General features: G+C 39.8%; 2 protein-coding genes across 2 annotated transcripts; both read left to right on the plus strand.

The window, feature by feature from the left end:
- Positions 1-4,154: 4,154 nt before the first annotated feature.
- LOC122111227 (putative olfactory receptor 2W6) lies at positions 4,155-5,096 on the plus strand. Its single transcript, XM_042683952.1, has one exon. It carries the CDS (start codon positions 4,155-4,157, stop codon positions 5,094-5,096), a length of 942 nt encoding a protein of 313 aa, XP_042539886.1.
- A 9,502-nt stretch (positions 5,097-14,598) lies between these two features.
- On the plus strand, positions 14,599-15,543 carry LOC122111456 (olfactory receptor 2W1-like). Its single transcript, XM_042684297.1, has one exon. It carries the CDS (start codon positions 14,599-14,601, stop codon positions 15,541-15,543), a length of 945 nt encoding a protein of 314 aa, XP_042540231.1.
- Positions 15,544-17,042: the final 1,499 nt, after the last annotated feature.

The raw sequence follows: 17,042 nt of genomic DNA on the forward strand, positions 1-17,042 counted from the left end.
GAGTAATAATGTTTTTTGTTTGTTTTGTTTTGTTTTTGCCAGTACTAGGGATAAAACTCAGAATCTGGGCACTGTACCTGAGCTTTTTTTGCTCAAGGCTAGTACTCTACCACTTGAGCCACAGCTGCACTTGTGGCTTTTTGTTGTTCAATTGGAAATAAGAATCTCATGGACTTTCCTTCCTGGGCTGTCTTGGAACTGTGATCCCCAGAATTCAGCCTCCTGACTAGCTAGGATTACAGGCGTGACTTATCAACACCCAGCCAATAATGTTCTATTCCTTGACTCAAGTGATAATCACAAGATTATTCACCCAAACTAATCATACTCTTACCTATTTACTAGGTGCCACCTATATGTAATTTTGGAATAAATTCTGTATGAATTAAATATGCCTTTACCATTTTCAAAATAGAGAGTCAATGTTTAGAAGTTGCCACAAGCAATCTTTAAACTCAGTCAGTTCAGAGGAGGCATTGATTAAGGAAAGAGGTCCCTTTGTGTGCACCTGGCTTGCCTGACACTGAGGTTATACAAAGTCAGTACCATGTAGAAGTATTCCATGGACTTTTCCATGAAAAATTCTCTTGTACAGGGCAGAAGGCTGTGATTGTTACTTCTGAGGTCTATTTCAACTTTAAAAAGTATTGCTTCTTTTTTTTTTCAATCATGAGGCTGGAACTCTGGGTCTGGGTACTGTCCCTCAGCTCTTCAGCTCAAGGCTAGCACTCTACCACTTCGGCCACAGTGCCATTTCCAGTTTCTGGTGGATTCTTGGAGATAAGAGTCTCACAGACTTTGCTGCCCAGGCTGGCTTTGAACCACAATCCTCAGATGTCAGCCTCCTGAGTTGATAGGATTATAAGTGTGAGTCACCAGTGCCCAGCTGGTTTTTGTTTTTTTGCCAGTCCGAGGCTTGAACTCTGTGTCTGGGCACTGTCCCTGAGCTTTGTTTTATGCTCAAGGCTAGCACTCCACCACCTGAGCTACAGTCCAACTTCCAGATTTTTCTGAGTAGTAGTTTATTGGAGATTCTTCTGAGTCCCAAGGACTCAGAGGCCCAGACTGGCTTTGAAACATGATCCTTGGATCTCAGCCTCCTGAGTAGCTAGGATTACAGGTGTGATCCACTGGCACCCAGTTAAGTGTGTCACTTTTTAATCTGGAACACTCTCCCAACTTTAAGAGATCACAGGTACCCAATGTAGTTTAAAATCAAAGCCTTTGAACCATTTTATGACCCTGAGTTTATCATTTGAGTCTTAATATTACATTCAGCTTGTCCATATTTTTGCATACATAATGTTGCTTGTTGATTTAAGAAGCCATGCCCAGGGTGGCTTACACCTATAATCACAATTACCTAGAGGCAGAGGTAGGAGGATTGAATTCCAGGGCCAACACTGAGCAAAAATTTGAAAACCCATGTGAAAAACCATCACAGCAAAAAAGGAGGGTGAAAAACCATCACAGCAAAAAAGGAGGGTTAGGGCCTTGGTCAAGTGGCAGAGTACATGACCAAGTCAAACTATAGCATCATAAAATGGGGGGCTGGGGAGCCAGGCATCGGTAGCTCACACCTGTAATCCTAGCTACTCAGGAGGCTGAGATCTGAGGATCACAGTTCAAAGGCAGGAAAGTCCATGAGACTCTTTATTTTCTTTTTGGTTGGTCATGGGGCATGAGCTCTGGGCCTGGGCACTGTCCCTCAGCTCTTCAGCTCAAGGCTGGCACTCTACCACTTGACCCACAGTGCTACTTCCAGCTTTTTCTGCTTATGTGGTACTAAAGAATCAAACCAAGGGCCTCATGCATACAAGGCAAGCACTCTACCACTGAGCCACCTTCCTATCCTCCCCCTGCCTCCAATGAGACCCTTTATCCCCAATTAACCACCAGAAAACCAGAAGTGGTACTGTGGCTCAGGTGGTAGAACGCTCACCTTGAGCTGAAGAGCTCAGGGACATCACCCAAACCCAGACTTCAAGCCTCACAACCAACTGAAAAAAAAAAATAGAATTCAGCCAATCAGCACTGGCTCAATCCTATAATCCTAGTTCCACAGGAGACTGAGATCCTGTGGATTATAGTTTGAAGTCAGTTTAGACAGAAAAATTCAAGAGAGTCTATCTTTAAACCCTTAAAGATGTAGGCTGATGTAGGCTGACTCAAATACTGGATCACTAGTTGAAGAAGTCAATGCCTCTGAGTTCAAAAGAGGTACCAGAAGAAGTGAGGAGGAGGAGGAGGAGGTTCAAGACATTCTTCTTCAGAGCTGAGGACTGCTGGCTCACACTTATAATCCTAGCTTCTCAGGCAGGCCAAGATCTGAGGATCATAGTTCAGAGCCAGCCTAGGCAGGAAAGTCTGTGAGACTCTTTTTTTTTTTTTAATTGTGAAAATACCATACAGAGGGGTTACAATTACATGAGCAAAGTAATGAGTGCATTTCTTATCAAGCATTGTTGCCTCCTCCTTTGTTTCCCCTTCCCATCCCTTCTCATTCCCCCCCCCCGCCCCCCCTCCCCACCGAGCCAAAGTTGTAAAGTTCGTTTTTCAACATACCATCTTGTACATCTCATTTTCGACATAACGTCTTGTACATCTCCTTGTTGCAATGGGTCCACCTGTATCCCTATTTAAACAATTTGTTTTTTCCCTTCCCCTCCCCAAATTACACCAACCAATTAAACACCAAAAAGCCAGAAGTGGAACTGTGTCTCCTGTGGTACAGCACTAGCCTTGGACAAAATAAGCTCAGGGACAGTGATCTGGCCCTGCATACTAGCAGCTAGCATACACATACACAGAGAGAGAGAGAGAGAGAGAGAGAGAGAGAGAGAGAGAGAGAGAGAGAGAAGATATTCTTAATAAGCTTCACACAATCATGGTGAAATCAGTATAAAAGCAGAAAGGAAAAGGAACATATAGAATAATAATGATTGGGAGGAGGGTAGATAGAGTGTCTCTTTTTAGAATTAAATACAAACTCAAGGGCTTCCACAAATATTAACGTTCTCAATCTCCCATTGAAAGGAAAATTCCTGTATTTATTTCATATAATAAGAACTTGATATTCAGAGAGCTGAAATTATTCCCTAGGAAGGGGAGGTTCCAAGCAGTGAAGCTGAGATTTGATACCAGGTACGTGGAGTCTAGAATCTGTGCACTTAAGTATTGTACTGGACTTAAAAGATATGTCACTGTGTGAGCACTCAGTACTCCTTTGTTAAATTAAGTTTACGACCTCAAACTAAGAAACACTATAAACATACCTCACCTGAATGACAAGCAAAATTTTTCTTTATAATTACAATATTTTCAAATTCTAACTCAACCTCATTGAACACTGATTTAAGAAAATGCATTTTGCTATAAACTGCCAAAAATGAAGTTATTATTACAGTCACGTACAGTTAATGTAAATATAGGCTAGAACAGAAGATCATGCACAAGAATCAGGCAGCAGAATAAAATCTTAATTCAGTTATTAAATGTTCCAATCTATTCAATTATGTGATATAATATTCAGGAAAAAACCAGCTCTTTTGGTGAAATTCTTGTCCCTTATATGTCTACTTTTGGAGTCAAAATATTATAATGACTTTAGATGAAAAGATTCTAAAGCAACAAGAAGATGCACTCATATAATTGCTAAGTTCCAAAAGATGAACAATTCAGGGTTTATTAACATTTTTTAATTAAATTACCTGCCTGGCGTTCTGCAGAATGGTCAAGTATATAGAAGTACATAAGTATACAGAAGTATAGAAGTATATAGAAGTATAGAAGTATGTAGAAGCTGACAGTGTTTGTTGCCCTGAGTCCTCTCTCAAAATTATACAGTTGGTTTCATCTTATTTTAAAAGTACAGAACCATGGGTGACAACTCATATTAACCCTTCTCAATGATTCATAATATACTCTGAATGAGTTTACCATCATATTTTAGAGCCACTTTGGATATGAGTAGACACAGAGACACTATAAGCACTGAACACCAAACAAATGTTCCTAAAAGAGATGACTCAGAAAACATATGCAAATAGTGAGTTTGGCATAGTCCTGACAATGTCAGCACCACACAGTTCTAAGGCAGACTGACACCATGTTTGGTAACCATGACATTATCTCCTAGCCTACCATAAAGGGCCATGGAAACAACCAATGGAAGTTCCAGAACAGACTTCATCCTTCTGGGGTTTTCTGATCGACCTCACCTGGAGCGCATCATCTCCGTGGCTGTCTTCATCTTCTATCTGGTGACTCTGGTAGGAAACACAGCCATCATCCTGGTGTCTTATCTAGACTCCCAGCTCCACACCCCCATGTATTTCTTCTTGTCTAATTTGTCTGCTGTGGACCTCTGTTATACCACTAGCATCATCCCCCAGATGCTGGTAAATCTGTGGGGCCCAACAAAATCTATCTCATACGGAGGCTGTGCACTCCAGTTCTTCTTCGCCCTTGACCTGGGAGCCACAGAATGTCTTCTCTTGGCTGTGATGGCCTATGACCGCTATGCTGCTGTGTGCCAGCCTCTGCACTACATGGTCATCATGCACCCTGGGCTTTGCCACAGGATGGTGCTGATCTCCTGGTTGGGGGGTTTGGGAAGTGCCCTAATTCTTTGCTCCTTGACATTGAAGTTGCCAAGATGTGGCCACCGCCTAGTAGATAATTTTTTCTGTGAGATGCCAGCATTAATCAAGATGGCTTGTGTCTATTCAAGAGTCATTGAGGTTGTCGTCTTTACTCTTGGAGTTATATTACTTCTAGTACCTCTGTCACTGATTCTCATCTCCTACGGAGTCATCACTCAAGCTGTAATGAGGATCAAGTCAGCCAGCAGGTGGAGAAAGGTCCTGAACACCTGTGGCTCCCACCTCACAGTAGTGACTCTGTTTTATGGGACGGCCATTTATATGTACATGAGGCCACAGAAAACCAAGTCCCAAGATGAAGGGAAGTTCTTAACTCTCTTTTACACAATCATCACACCCAGCCTGAACCCTCTGATCTATACTTTAAGAAACAAGGAAGTAAAGAGCGCTCTGAAGAGAATATTGAAGTTAAAAACTGTTCAACAGTCATGAGTTGGGTTGGGGAGGAATACACATATACATGTGAAAAAAAAATGTCCTTTACTATCAGAACCATTTACCATAATTTTACTAGGAATAACAGTCATCATGATACATAAACAACACTAGAAAGAAAGAGGTATAGACATGCAAATAAAATGGAGATATAAATGAAAAGCTTCACAACCATGCATCTCAGAAAGTTATACAACTATGAAATGTAAATACAGTAGCAAATCTGCAAATTGGATTAAGAAATCTTACATGGACATCCATGTTCACATAGAATTATTTTAGACACTGGTCTAAAATATTCCAGAGACACATTAAGCAACATGACACTCTCCTCCACCCATAAGACCTTGCCTGAGTAACCATTACACAGGAGACTATGCACCAGTTGCTGCCTCCAATCTGAACTAGACATACAGCTGCCATGTTGCAAATGCATAGCTTAGTCTGATTCCATTAACAATGCCAAGGAGGCACTGGGTACCACTCCTGATACATCTTCTGTAATAGGAACCTTCTTTCTCTCTCTAGCTTTGACGATGCAAATGGTAACAAAACCCTGAGGAAGGAGAGAGAACAGAAAGATGGAGGCACAACAAATTCACTATCAGAACCACTCCAGACTCTCTTGGTACTTTATCCTGGAGGCAAGTTTTATCCCTGGACCAAAAGCATCAACAGCATCACCAAATAACTTAGAAAAAAAGTTAGAAAAGCAGATTCTTGGGCCCCATGCCACAACAGAGCATAGACCAGCAATCCACATTTTCTAAGTGAGCACTATAGATGATTTTTGACCTAGCTAATGTTCTGTGACAATGTTGACGAGAATAGGAAGTTTAAGTCTGTCTGAACAGGAAATGAACATGGTTTGAAGGGTCTTAATTATTTTACTTCCTGATATATGTGGGAATAGGTAGAAATTAATAGCACAAAGGTTTTAGCAAAATGCCCTAGAGGTCAGATTACAGATGAAGAGGAGTCCAGAAAGCACCCTTTTGATCCCTAGCATGAAGTAGAAAGGAAATAAGTGAAGTCGGTATAAAATGTTTTTCTCTTAATACCATATCTTTCTCACACTTTATTTTTTGTTTGTTTGTTTGTCAGCCATGGGGACTGAACTCTGGGCCTGGGCGCTGTCCCTCAGCTCTTCAGCTCAAGCCTAGCACTACCACTTGAGCCATAGCATCACTTCCAGCATTGTCTGCTTATGTAGTGCTGAGGAATCAAACCCAGGGCCTCATGCATGCAAGGCAAGCACTATACCATGGAGCCAACTTCCCAGCCCTCACACTTTGTTTTTGTGATACTCTTTCTTTTACTCAACTGCCTCCCCTCTGCAGTTCCCTTGCTATGGCATTTCTAGTAGGAAAATACCTTGGAAAATATGTGCAACCCATGTCAATGGAAAATTATAACATTTTACTAAAACACATTAGGGAAGACCACAAGAAATGAAGCTGTAGCTTACATCTCAGGGTAGTAATCTTTACAAATTAATGTACATATTCAATAGCACTTCAGTGATGTTAATCTTACAAGGTAAAAGTGAAAAGATTAATAGCCTTAATTAGCAAAAACAGACATTTAGTTCAGCACCGTGGCTCATTTCACGACTACTCAGGAGGCTGAGATCGAAGGACTGAAATTTGAAGCCAGTCTTGACAGGAAAGTCCATGAGACTCTTATTTTCAACTAACAACCAAAATACCACAAGTGAAGCTATAACTTAAGTGGTAGAGTGCTAGCTTTGAGCAAAAAAGTTCAGAGATAGTGCCCAGGCCCTGAGTTTAAGCCCTAGGACCCTCCTCCCCAACACAGACACACTCTCTAAGGAAAGAGAATAGAGAAGAGAAGGGAGAAAGAAAAAGAGAGAAAGTAAAAAGAGAGAAAAAGAAATAAGAAAGGAAGAAGAAAGAAGGAAGGAAGGGAGGGAGGGAGGGAGGGAGGGAAGAAGGGTTGGAGGGAGGGAGGGAGGAAGGGTTGGAGGGAGGGAGGGAAGAAAGAAGGGAGGAAGGAAGGAAGGAAGAAAAGAAGAAAGGGAAGGAGGGAGGAAGGGAGGGAGGGGAGAAATAGGAAGGGAAGAAGGGAGGAATTTAGCAGGGCTGAGGTTGGAATTCAATGGCTCTCTACCTGTCAAACCTTTAAGCAAGTGAAGGCTTGCTTCCCTCTGCAGTGCCCATGGTATGACATTTCAACAAGGAACATATCTTGCAAACTATGTCAACCCTTGTCTATAGAAAATTATAACATTTTACTAAGACTCATTAGAGAAGGTCTCAATAAATGAAGCTAGAGCTGGAAGTGTGGCTTAGTAGTACAGTACTTGCCTAGCATTATGCATGAAGCCCTAGGCTTGATTCATCAAACCACATAAACAGAAAAAGCTGGAAGTGATGCTGTGGCTCAAATGGTAGAGTGCTAGCCTTGAGCAAAAGAAACTTGGGGTTAGTGCCCTGAGTTCAAGCCCCAGGACTGGCAAAAAATAAAATAAAATAAATAAATGAAACCATATCTTACCTTGTAGGGTAGTATTCTGTACATGAAAAGTTAATAATCCCCCTCAAAAAATCTATGCATTTGAGACATCTTAAATCAACTATTGATAGTGCTTTTGATGAAGTCACCAACATGAATAGCAAAGGGTTAACAATGTCAAGGTACTTAGGATTATTAAAGAGGACTCTCCTGCCTTTCTACCTATTGAGAGTCATAGTACAAATAATTGTCGTGGGCTGTACTGCAGAAAAAGAGAGCATGGGAGGAGAGCAAAGCAAAGCACACAGCATACACAAACACACAAATACACACAGAGTGTTGGTACATGAGAGAATATGATATTTCTGGGGAAAGAAAAATATTTCCAGAATTTGTATTGTGATTTGGCTATCGGCAGGAAAAGATGAATTTGGATCCCAGCTCTCTACTATGTACATAAATTAATACTAAATAGATCAAGAATAGAACTTTATCACGTTTAAAATACATATAAATCAAAATCTCTTGCAGTTGGGACATGGATTTCTTAAAGAAACCACTGAAGAAAATAAGTTCTCCAATAATAAAATGAAAGATTTCTGATCAGCAAGAAAGGTATTTAAAGCAAAAAGCCAAACAACAAGCAGAAAAAGAATATTTTCCAGGCATATTACCCCACAGAGAACTAAACATAGCACAATACCCATAAGGAGGAAAAGTACAAAACAATATAATATGGAGTTGAGATAGTCAAAATATAAATACAGTGGGCACATAGAATTATTTCATCTGCCAAGAAATATTTGAGGGGCTGGGAAGTTGGCTCAGTGGTAGAGTGCGTGCTGTGCATGCCTGAGGCCCTGGGTTCGATTCCTCAGCACCATATAAGCAAAATGAAAAAAGCCGGAAGTGGCGCTGTGGTTCAAGTGGTAGAGCGCTAGTCTTGAGCTGAAGAGCTGAGGGACAGCACCCAAGCCCAGAGTTCAGGCCCCACCACCGGACCCAAAAAAAAAAAAAAGGAAAGGAAAAAAGAAATATTTGATTCAAAGAATGAATATTGTCTATAACAATAACTGTATGAAGATAAATTCAATCACATTGGATATCAGGAAAATGAGAGACAAGGCCACAGTTGGATAATATCTGCACCATTTTACTTGGCAATTACTTAAAAGCCCATAATACAATAAATAGTTACATGGGAGAAAATGTGGGTTTCCATAACATCATTTATATGTAACAAGAGTAAGACAAGTTGACTTTTAAAAATAATTAGGGGGGCTGGGAAGGTGGCTCAGTGGTAGAGCGCTTGCCTTGCATGCATGAGGCCCTGGGTTCAATTCCTCAGCACCACATAAGCAAAAAGAAAAAAAGCTGGAAGTGGCGCTATGGCTCAAGTGGCAGAATGCTAGCCTTGAGCTGAAGAGCTGAGGGACAGCGCCCAGGCCCAGAGTTCAGGCCCCATGACTGGACCCAAAAAAAAAATTAAAAAAATAAAAATAATTAGGAAGCCAGGCACTGATGGCTCATGCCTGTAATCCTAGCTAAGGAGGCTGAGATCTGAGGATCACAGTTCAAAGCCAGACCAGACAAGAAAGTCCCTGAGACTCTTATCTCTAATTAACCACCAGAAAACCGGAAGTGGCTCTGTGACTCAAGTGGTTGAGTGCTAGCCTTGTGCTGAACAGATCAGGGACAGCACTCAGGCCCACAGTTCAAACCCCACAACCAACCCCCCCCCCCAAAAAAAAAATAAAAGAAGAAATGCCAATTAAATGAATTAATTCTTACACATATGTTGACATTTTTACATTATTTTTCAACTTAAGTCATATAATACCTAATTAAACATCCCTAAAATTAATTTAGTTGAAGAAATAAAGAAAGAAAAGCAATGATGAAATCAATGTCTTAGGGGATTTTTTTTATAAAGTTCCTATTTGGATTTGCCTCTGATTATAAATAGCTTTCCTTAATCACTTTGTGGGGACTCAATTCCCACAAGATCTCCACCACACCAATGCAGTAGCCTTGAGAGTTGTGCATAAATACTTCCATACCACGCATTCATGATTCCTGGAATCTAACCCAAGACACCTTGCCCTCCTTGTTTCATTCAGCAACACTCTACTTGAAATATGAATAAGAAGAAGATCCAATAGAAGACTTCACCTATCAACCTAGAAATGTACTTAGCCAAAACTAATTCATCAGCTTTTTTGCCAGTCCTGCATCTACTTTATCTCCAATATCCAAATTAAATAGGAACATCTTCTAAAGTTAAATTCAGTTGAATAAGATCATGGCATCAGTATAAAAAGACTGGTAATGACTAATCTAATTTTCTCAAAACTTTAGCACCTTGCCCCACAACTTCCTTTTCTGAGCTATTGATGAAGAATCCTCCATCCTAATGGGAAATGGGTGTGTTTGGACTACGTACAAGAAAAACAACTACAAATTCTCCCTTCATAGAAAAATAATGGAGTCTAACTTTTCAGACATCTGGTAAGTATTCTCTGCTGTCGCAAACAGAAAGGGGCAAGGGATAGAAACATATCCTAGACAGTACTGGTCTTACTATCCATGAAAGCAATGATGTAAAAAGTTTATGAGCTAGGAATAGTACTGATATTAAAGCCATCTCAACAGAGAGGATTCAAATTCAACAACAGCAATTAAGATCATTTGAATTTTCTAAATATTCCATGTATCAAGCATCATGACACAATCATCCTACTGTTCTATCAACAAAGAAACTGAGACTTATAAAAGTTGATTAGCTCACTCAAGTTCACACCAACAAAAATTGGTAAAAACTACACAGGTAAACTATATCCAGTGTCTATGGTTTTAACCCTTTATTCTCTTTTTCTTTTTGGACATGACAATACTTCCTTAGTCATCAAAAAGTCACCCATTAGGCCTGGGATATAGCTTAGAGGCAAAGCACTTGTCTAGCAAGTGCAATGTCCTGGGTTTGATCCCCAGTCCAAAAAAGAAAGGAAGAAGGAAGAAAGAGAGAGAGAGAGAGAGAGAAAGAAAGAAAGAAACCATCTATGAAATAGGTTCTTAATATTCAGACACTTAATTTCTCAGTTTTCTCTTCATATTATTGATGGACACCAAATTATATTTAAATATATGTGGCTCATTTATCTTCAAAGAAATTGAAGTAAGAAAATGCAAAATTATGCAAATTTGACAACTGAACTATTTCCCTACTATGAAAAAAAAAGAAAATGGGGTTTCAGTGAAAATATACTCATTTCTTTTTGGTAATGCCATCTATATATGGCATAGTCTTATTCTGAATATCACATCTACTTTTCAGTTGAAGTTAAACTAATGTCCAACATGTGAGGCTTAATGGTCAGACCAATGCAGTGAACAGGAAGAAGCAACAAAATGAAACGTCTTGTATTTAAGTGGACAGCATTCAATTCCTACCTCAGTAGCAATTCTAACAAGATCATCTTGGGCCTTCAGTGATCCCAAGTTTATACAGAGCTACTCTTATTTGCTAGTTGCTAAAAACAACTCACATGTAAAAACCACCTACAAAGCACATGTACACCCTTGGGGTTCACAGTTATCTCGGTAGAGATGCAAATAGAGAACTTTGTGCTCCCCTTTGAGCTCAAGAATTTGAGATTCTACATAACCCAGGTGCATCCAGTGACAAAACACCGAAAAAGTCCAGCAGTTGGAAACAGGATAGCATTAGAAACACTTCATCATGTGCTTGGTCAGGAAAGAAAAATCAAAGAAAAATCTAACAGTATATTTGATAATGGATTTCATTAAAAGAGATTCAAGAGATATATGCCACCTTTAATTAAAAGTTCACAATATTGGTGGATGCACATGCAGGCAGTTAATAAAATGCAAAGAAATGATTTCTGGTACCCATCAGGACACACCAGGAACAGGGGAGAGTCATAACTGGGATTCTGCACAAAGAAAGCCCCTGGTGTGGTTAACAATGTGCTATTTCTGGACTCTGACAATAGTTATAAGATAATTCACCCAAACTCACCAAACCTTTATTATTACCTCCTAGGTATGCCTATAGATAGGTAGGTAGATGATAGATAGATAGATAGATAGATAGATAGATAGATAGATAGATAGATAGATAGATAGATAGATCTATAGACAGATAGATGTATATAGAGATATAATGGAACAAATAAATATATATAACTAAATCTGTTTATTATAGAGCCATGTTGAATTGAATTAAATATGCCTGTGCTTTATTTTTGGAATAGAGAGAATCAGTGTCAGGATGTTGCCAAAAGAAACTTTTTAAACTCAGTGGAAGTGTATGAGACATTGATTGAGGAAAGAGGCCTCTTCACGTACAAGTGGCTTCCCTGACACCGATGTTATGAAAATAAATGTTATATGAAGTCAGATGTCCGGCTCCTGTATAGGCTCCCACCTGTAATTCTAGCAACTCAGGAGGATGAGATCAGAGGATAGTGGTTCAAAGCCAGACTGGACAAGAAAGTCTTTGAGATTTTTCACTCCAATCAACTATCAAAAAAAAAAAAAAAACTAGAAGTGGAGCTGGGCTTAAAGTAGTAGAGTGCTAACCTTCAACAATAAAGCTCAGGAGCAGTTCCTAAGCCCTGACTTAAAGCCTCAGGACTATAACAAAGATAGATAGATAGATAGATAGATAGATAGATAGATAGATAGATAGATAGATAGATAGATAGATAGATAGATAGATAGATAGATAGATAGATAGATAGATAGATAGATAGATAGATAGATGTTATATGAATGTTCCAGGGGAAAATCTTCTATTTAGGACAGAGGTCTGTAGTCATGGCTTCTGAGGCCCATTTCAGCTTTAAAATGTATGGCTTTTTAATTCTGAACACTCTAAGAGATCACAGAAACTTATGGGTATTTAAAATCAAAGACTTTGGAGAACTCAAATCATTTCCTGACCCTGAGTTTATCAGAATCTGAATATTGCACTCTGCTTATGCATATTTTGTGTATTAATCATGCTTGTAGGTTTTAGACCTCAAAACTAAAATGCAGTAGCTCACACATGTAATCATAATTATTTATAGGCAGAGGTATGAAGCTTGAACTCAAAGGCCAAATCCAAGTGTTTGTGGCCAAGGCCTATAATCCTGCCAGGAGACTGGAATCTTGAAGGCCATGGTTTGAAGCCAATCCAGTGATAAAAGCCAAGGAGATCCATTTCTAAATCCACAAAAAAAGAGACTGGAGGTATGAATCAACTGGTAGAGCATGCTTTCAACAAGTAAGTAGCCCTGAGTTCAATGCTAGTTACCAGGAAAAAAGAAGTATTTGATAGTTGTATTTATTTGTGAATTTATTTGTGTAAAACCTGAAGAAAACAAGAAACATAGAGAATAATGATGAATGGGAGAGAGCAGAGTTTTGGGGGATGGGTGTGTGTGTGTGTGTGTGTGTGTGTGTGTGTGTGTGTGTGTGTGTCATTCGTGGGGCCTGAACTCTGGGCCTGGGCACTATCATTCAGCTCTTCAGCTCGAGGCTAACGCTCTGCCTTTGAGCCACAGTGCCACTTTTGGCTATTTCTGCTTACGTGGTGCTAAGGAATCGAACCCAGGGCCTCATGCATGCAAGGCAACAACTCAACTACTGAGCCACTTTCCGAGGCCCTTCTGCGGGACATTTTTAGAATTAAGTATGAACAGAACAGTTTCAAGTGCTTTAACAAATATTATTGTTCTCAATCTCCCATTGAATAAAGGAATGCTATTGGATTCACTTCACATTTTGATGGAATTATTACCTGAAAACACCTAGCTTCTAAGCAGTGGACTGGGATTGGAGACACTTCTGGACTTAGAAAACACTACATCAACACTCAATTCTCCTTAGTAAAGTTCACGCTTTTATGATAAGAAAACTCTTTCCAACTTGCTAATATGTTTATTTATGACTACCTATTTTCCGATTCTAACTAAAGTTTATACAACAATGCGTTCTTGAGAGCACTTATTTTACTACAGATTGCCACAAATGACAGTTTTTTAGTACATGCCCCCAAGAAAATATGAAAATACCCTGAGGTCTGAAGTTCATGGATACAAACTTGGCAGAAAAAAATATGAAACTAATTCAGTGATTGTTTCAAACTATTTAATTATATAATACACTCACTCAGGGGAAGTGATTTTTGGTAAAATTTTACCATACATATGTGTATACACATATTTTTAGAGTCAAAATGTTATTTTAAAAGAAAAGAATCCAAAACAACAAAAAGATGTACTCATATAATTACTCAGCTCCATAAAGACAAACAACTCAAGAGTTTATTTAATTAACTATTTTGTTTTTATTAAATGCCTTCCTGGTAACTTGAAAGATGGGGTCAAGTAAACAGGGTCTAACAATAATTGTTACCAGGTGTACTCATTTTAAAATATATAATTGATCTTATCACAGGATCAAAATGCCTCCCTACACCCAACCAGGTACAGGTGGCTCACACCTGAAAACCTAGCCACTCAGGAGGCTGAGATCTGAACATGACAATTCAAAGACAGCTTGGTCAGGAAAGTCCATGAGACTCTTTTCTCCAATTAACCACCAAAAAGCCAAAAGTAGAGCTGTGGCTCAAGTGGTTAGACTACTAGCCTTGAATAAATAAATAAATAAACAAAGAAAGAAAGACATATATAAGCAAGCAAGCTCAGGGACAGCACCCAAGACCTGAGTTCAAGTGCTAGGAGCCTCACAGAAAGAAAAAAATTAATGTACAACCTTTGAGTAACAAAGCATACTAATTCTTCTCAATGATTTAGTTGACACTCGGGTTTAGGATAATGTTTTAGGACTTCTTTAGACATGAGTAAATACAGAGAAACTGTAAGCTCTGAACACCTAGCAGAGATGCTCTAGATAGAAAATAAAACTGAAAAAATTGAGAGCCACACAGTTCCAAAGCAGACTGATACCACGTTTGGTAACCATGACATTATCTCCTAGCATATCATAAAGGGCCATGGAAACAACCAATGGAAGTTCCAGAACAGACTTCATCCTTCTGGGGTTTTCTGATCGACCTCACCTGGAGCGCATCATCTCCGTGGCTGTCTTCATCTTCTATCTGGTGACTCTGGTAGGAAACACAGCCATCATCCTGGTGTCTTATCTAGACTCCCAGCTCCACACTCCCATGTATTTCTTCTTGTCTAATTTGTCTGCTGTGGACCTATGTTATACCACTAGCATCATCCCCCAGATGCTGGTAAATCTGTGGGGCCCAACAAAATCTATCTCATACGGAGGCTGTGCACTCCAGTTCTTCTTTGCCCTTGACCTGGGAGCCACAGAATGTCTTCTCTTGGCTGTGATGGCCTATGACCGCTATGCTGCTGTGTGCCAGCCTCTGCACTACATGGTCATCATGCACCCTGGGCTTTGCCACAGGATGGTGCTGATCTCCTGGTTGGGGGGTTTGGGAAGTGCCTTAATTCTTTGCTCCTTGACATTGAAGTTGCCAAGATGTGGCAACCGCCTAGTAGATAATTTTTTTTGTGAGATGCCAGCGTTGGTCAAGATGGCTTGTGTCTACTCGAGAGTCATTGAGATTGCCGTCCTTACTCTTGGAGTTATATTTCTTCTAGTACCTCTGTCACTGATTCTCATCTCCTACGGAGTCATCACTCAAGCTGTAATGAGGATCAAGTCAGCCAGCAGGTGGAGAAAGGTCCTGAACACCTGTGGCTCCCACCTCACAGTAGTGACTCTGTTCTATGGGACACTCATTTACATGTACATGAGGCCACAGAAAACCATGTCCCAAGATGAAGGGAAGTTCTTCACTCTCTTTTACACAATTGTCACACCCAGCCTGAACCCTCTGATCTATACTTTAAGAAACAAAGATGTAAAGAGTGCTCTGAACAGAGTACTGGGAATGGACAAATGTTCCTCAAAAGTGTGAAGCAAATGCAAATCTCCTACCAGAGTGTAGGGAAACTAAAGAAATAATAGCCTTCCACAATAGAAGCTACACCAATTATCTTAATTTATCAACAATTTACCAAGATTTTATTAAACTTTTAATAAATGAGAAGTACCAGGAAATGTGAGGCAGGTCGAGATCCATGATAATAATCAACTCCTAGACATCAAAAGCAAAAACTAGTCAAGCACCACTGTCAAATACATAACTACAAAATATGGTAGGTAAAGAACCATAGATCTACAAAGTGTAACTTCTTTTTTCCCATTCTTTTTTATTATTATAAAGGTGATGTACAGAAGTATTATAGTTACGTAAGTCAGATAAAGGGTAAGTTTCTTATTTTATTGTAAAGATGCTGTACAAAAGGGGATACAGTTACATGAGTAAGTTAACGAGTACGTTTCTTGTGGAGAATTGTTACTCCCTCCTTTGTTGTTTTCCCACTATCCCTTCTCTCCCCCACCTCCCTCACTCCTCCCCACCCATCCCCCAAGTTGTTATCACTGTACTTGATATTGGTACCCTGCACCTTGTATATACAATTTGTCCAATTCGAGGAGGGGAAGGGAAATAACAAAATGCTGAACAAGGACACAAGATGACCCGTTGCAACAATGATACCCACAAAAGTATGTTTCTTTTTGGACAATGTCATCCCTTCCCTTGCTTTCTGCCAGTTTTTCCCTCCCATTCCCACCCACAAATGATATAGTTCACTTTCAATATAGTGTCTAGCGAGTGCTACTGCTGCATTGTTCACTCTTTGTCCCTCCATTTCTCTGTCCCCCTTACCCTTCCAAGAACAGATAAATAAACAAGACAAAAGGAGTTCATTTTGAAATAGCTCCATGTCTTCATTTGCATTTCTTTTATGGCTAGAGAATTTGAGCATTTCTTCAGGTGTCTATTGGCCATTATTTCCCCTTCAGAGAAATCTCTTTAAACCTTTAGACCACTTAGTTATCAGGCAGTTGTTTCTCTGAGGATTTGTTGTTGGAGGATTTAATTTTTTGAGTTCTAAATATATTTCAGATATAAGGCCCTTGTCCGTTGTATGGCTAGTGAAGATCTTCTCCCAGTTTGTGGGCTTTCTATTGATCTTGCTAGCTATATCCTTTGCCATGCAGAAGCTCTGCAGTTTCATGCAATCCCATTTGCCCAACCTTTCTTTGATTTGTTGTGTTTCTGGGTCTTTATTAAGAAAATTTTGGCCTAAGGAGCCCTAGAGTTTTTCCAATTCCTTCCTGTAATTTTTTCAGGGTGTCTGCTTTTTTTGGGGGGGGGTCAGGTTGTGGGGCCTGAACTCTGGGTCTGGGTGCTGTCCCTCAGCTCTTCAGCTCAAGGCTAGCGCTCTACCACTTGAGCCACAGTGCCACTTCCGGCTTTTTTCTTTTTGCTTATGTGGTGCTGAGGAATCAAACCCAGGGCCTCAGGCTTGCAAGGTAAGCGCTCTACCACTGAGCCACCTTCCCAGC

The sequence above is a fragment of the Dipodomys spectabilis genome, unplaced genomic scaffold, assembly GCF_019054845.1.
Source record: "Dipodomys spectabilis isolate Male_0828 unplaced genomic scaffold, ASM1905484v1 ptg000085l, whole genome shotgun sequence".
NCBI lineage: Eukaryota > Metazoa > Chordata > Mammalia > Rodentia > Heteromyidae > Dipodomys > Dipodomys spectabilis.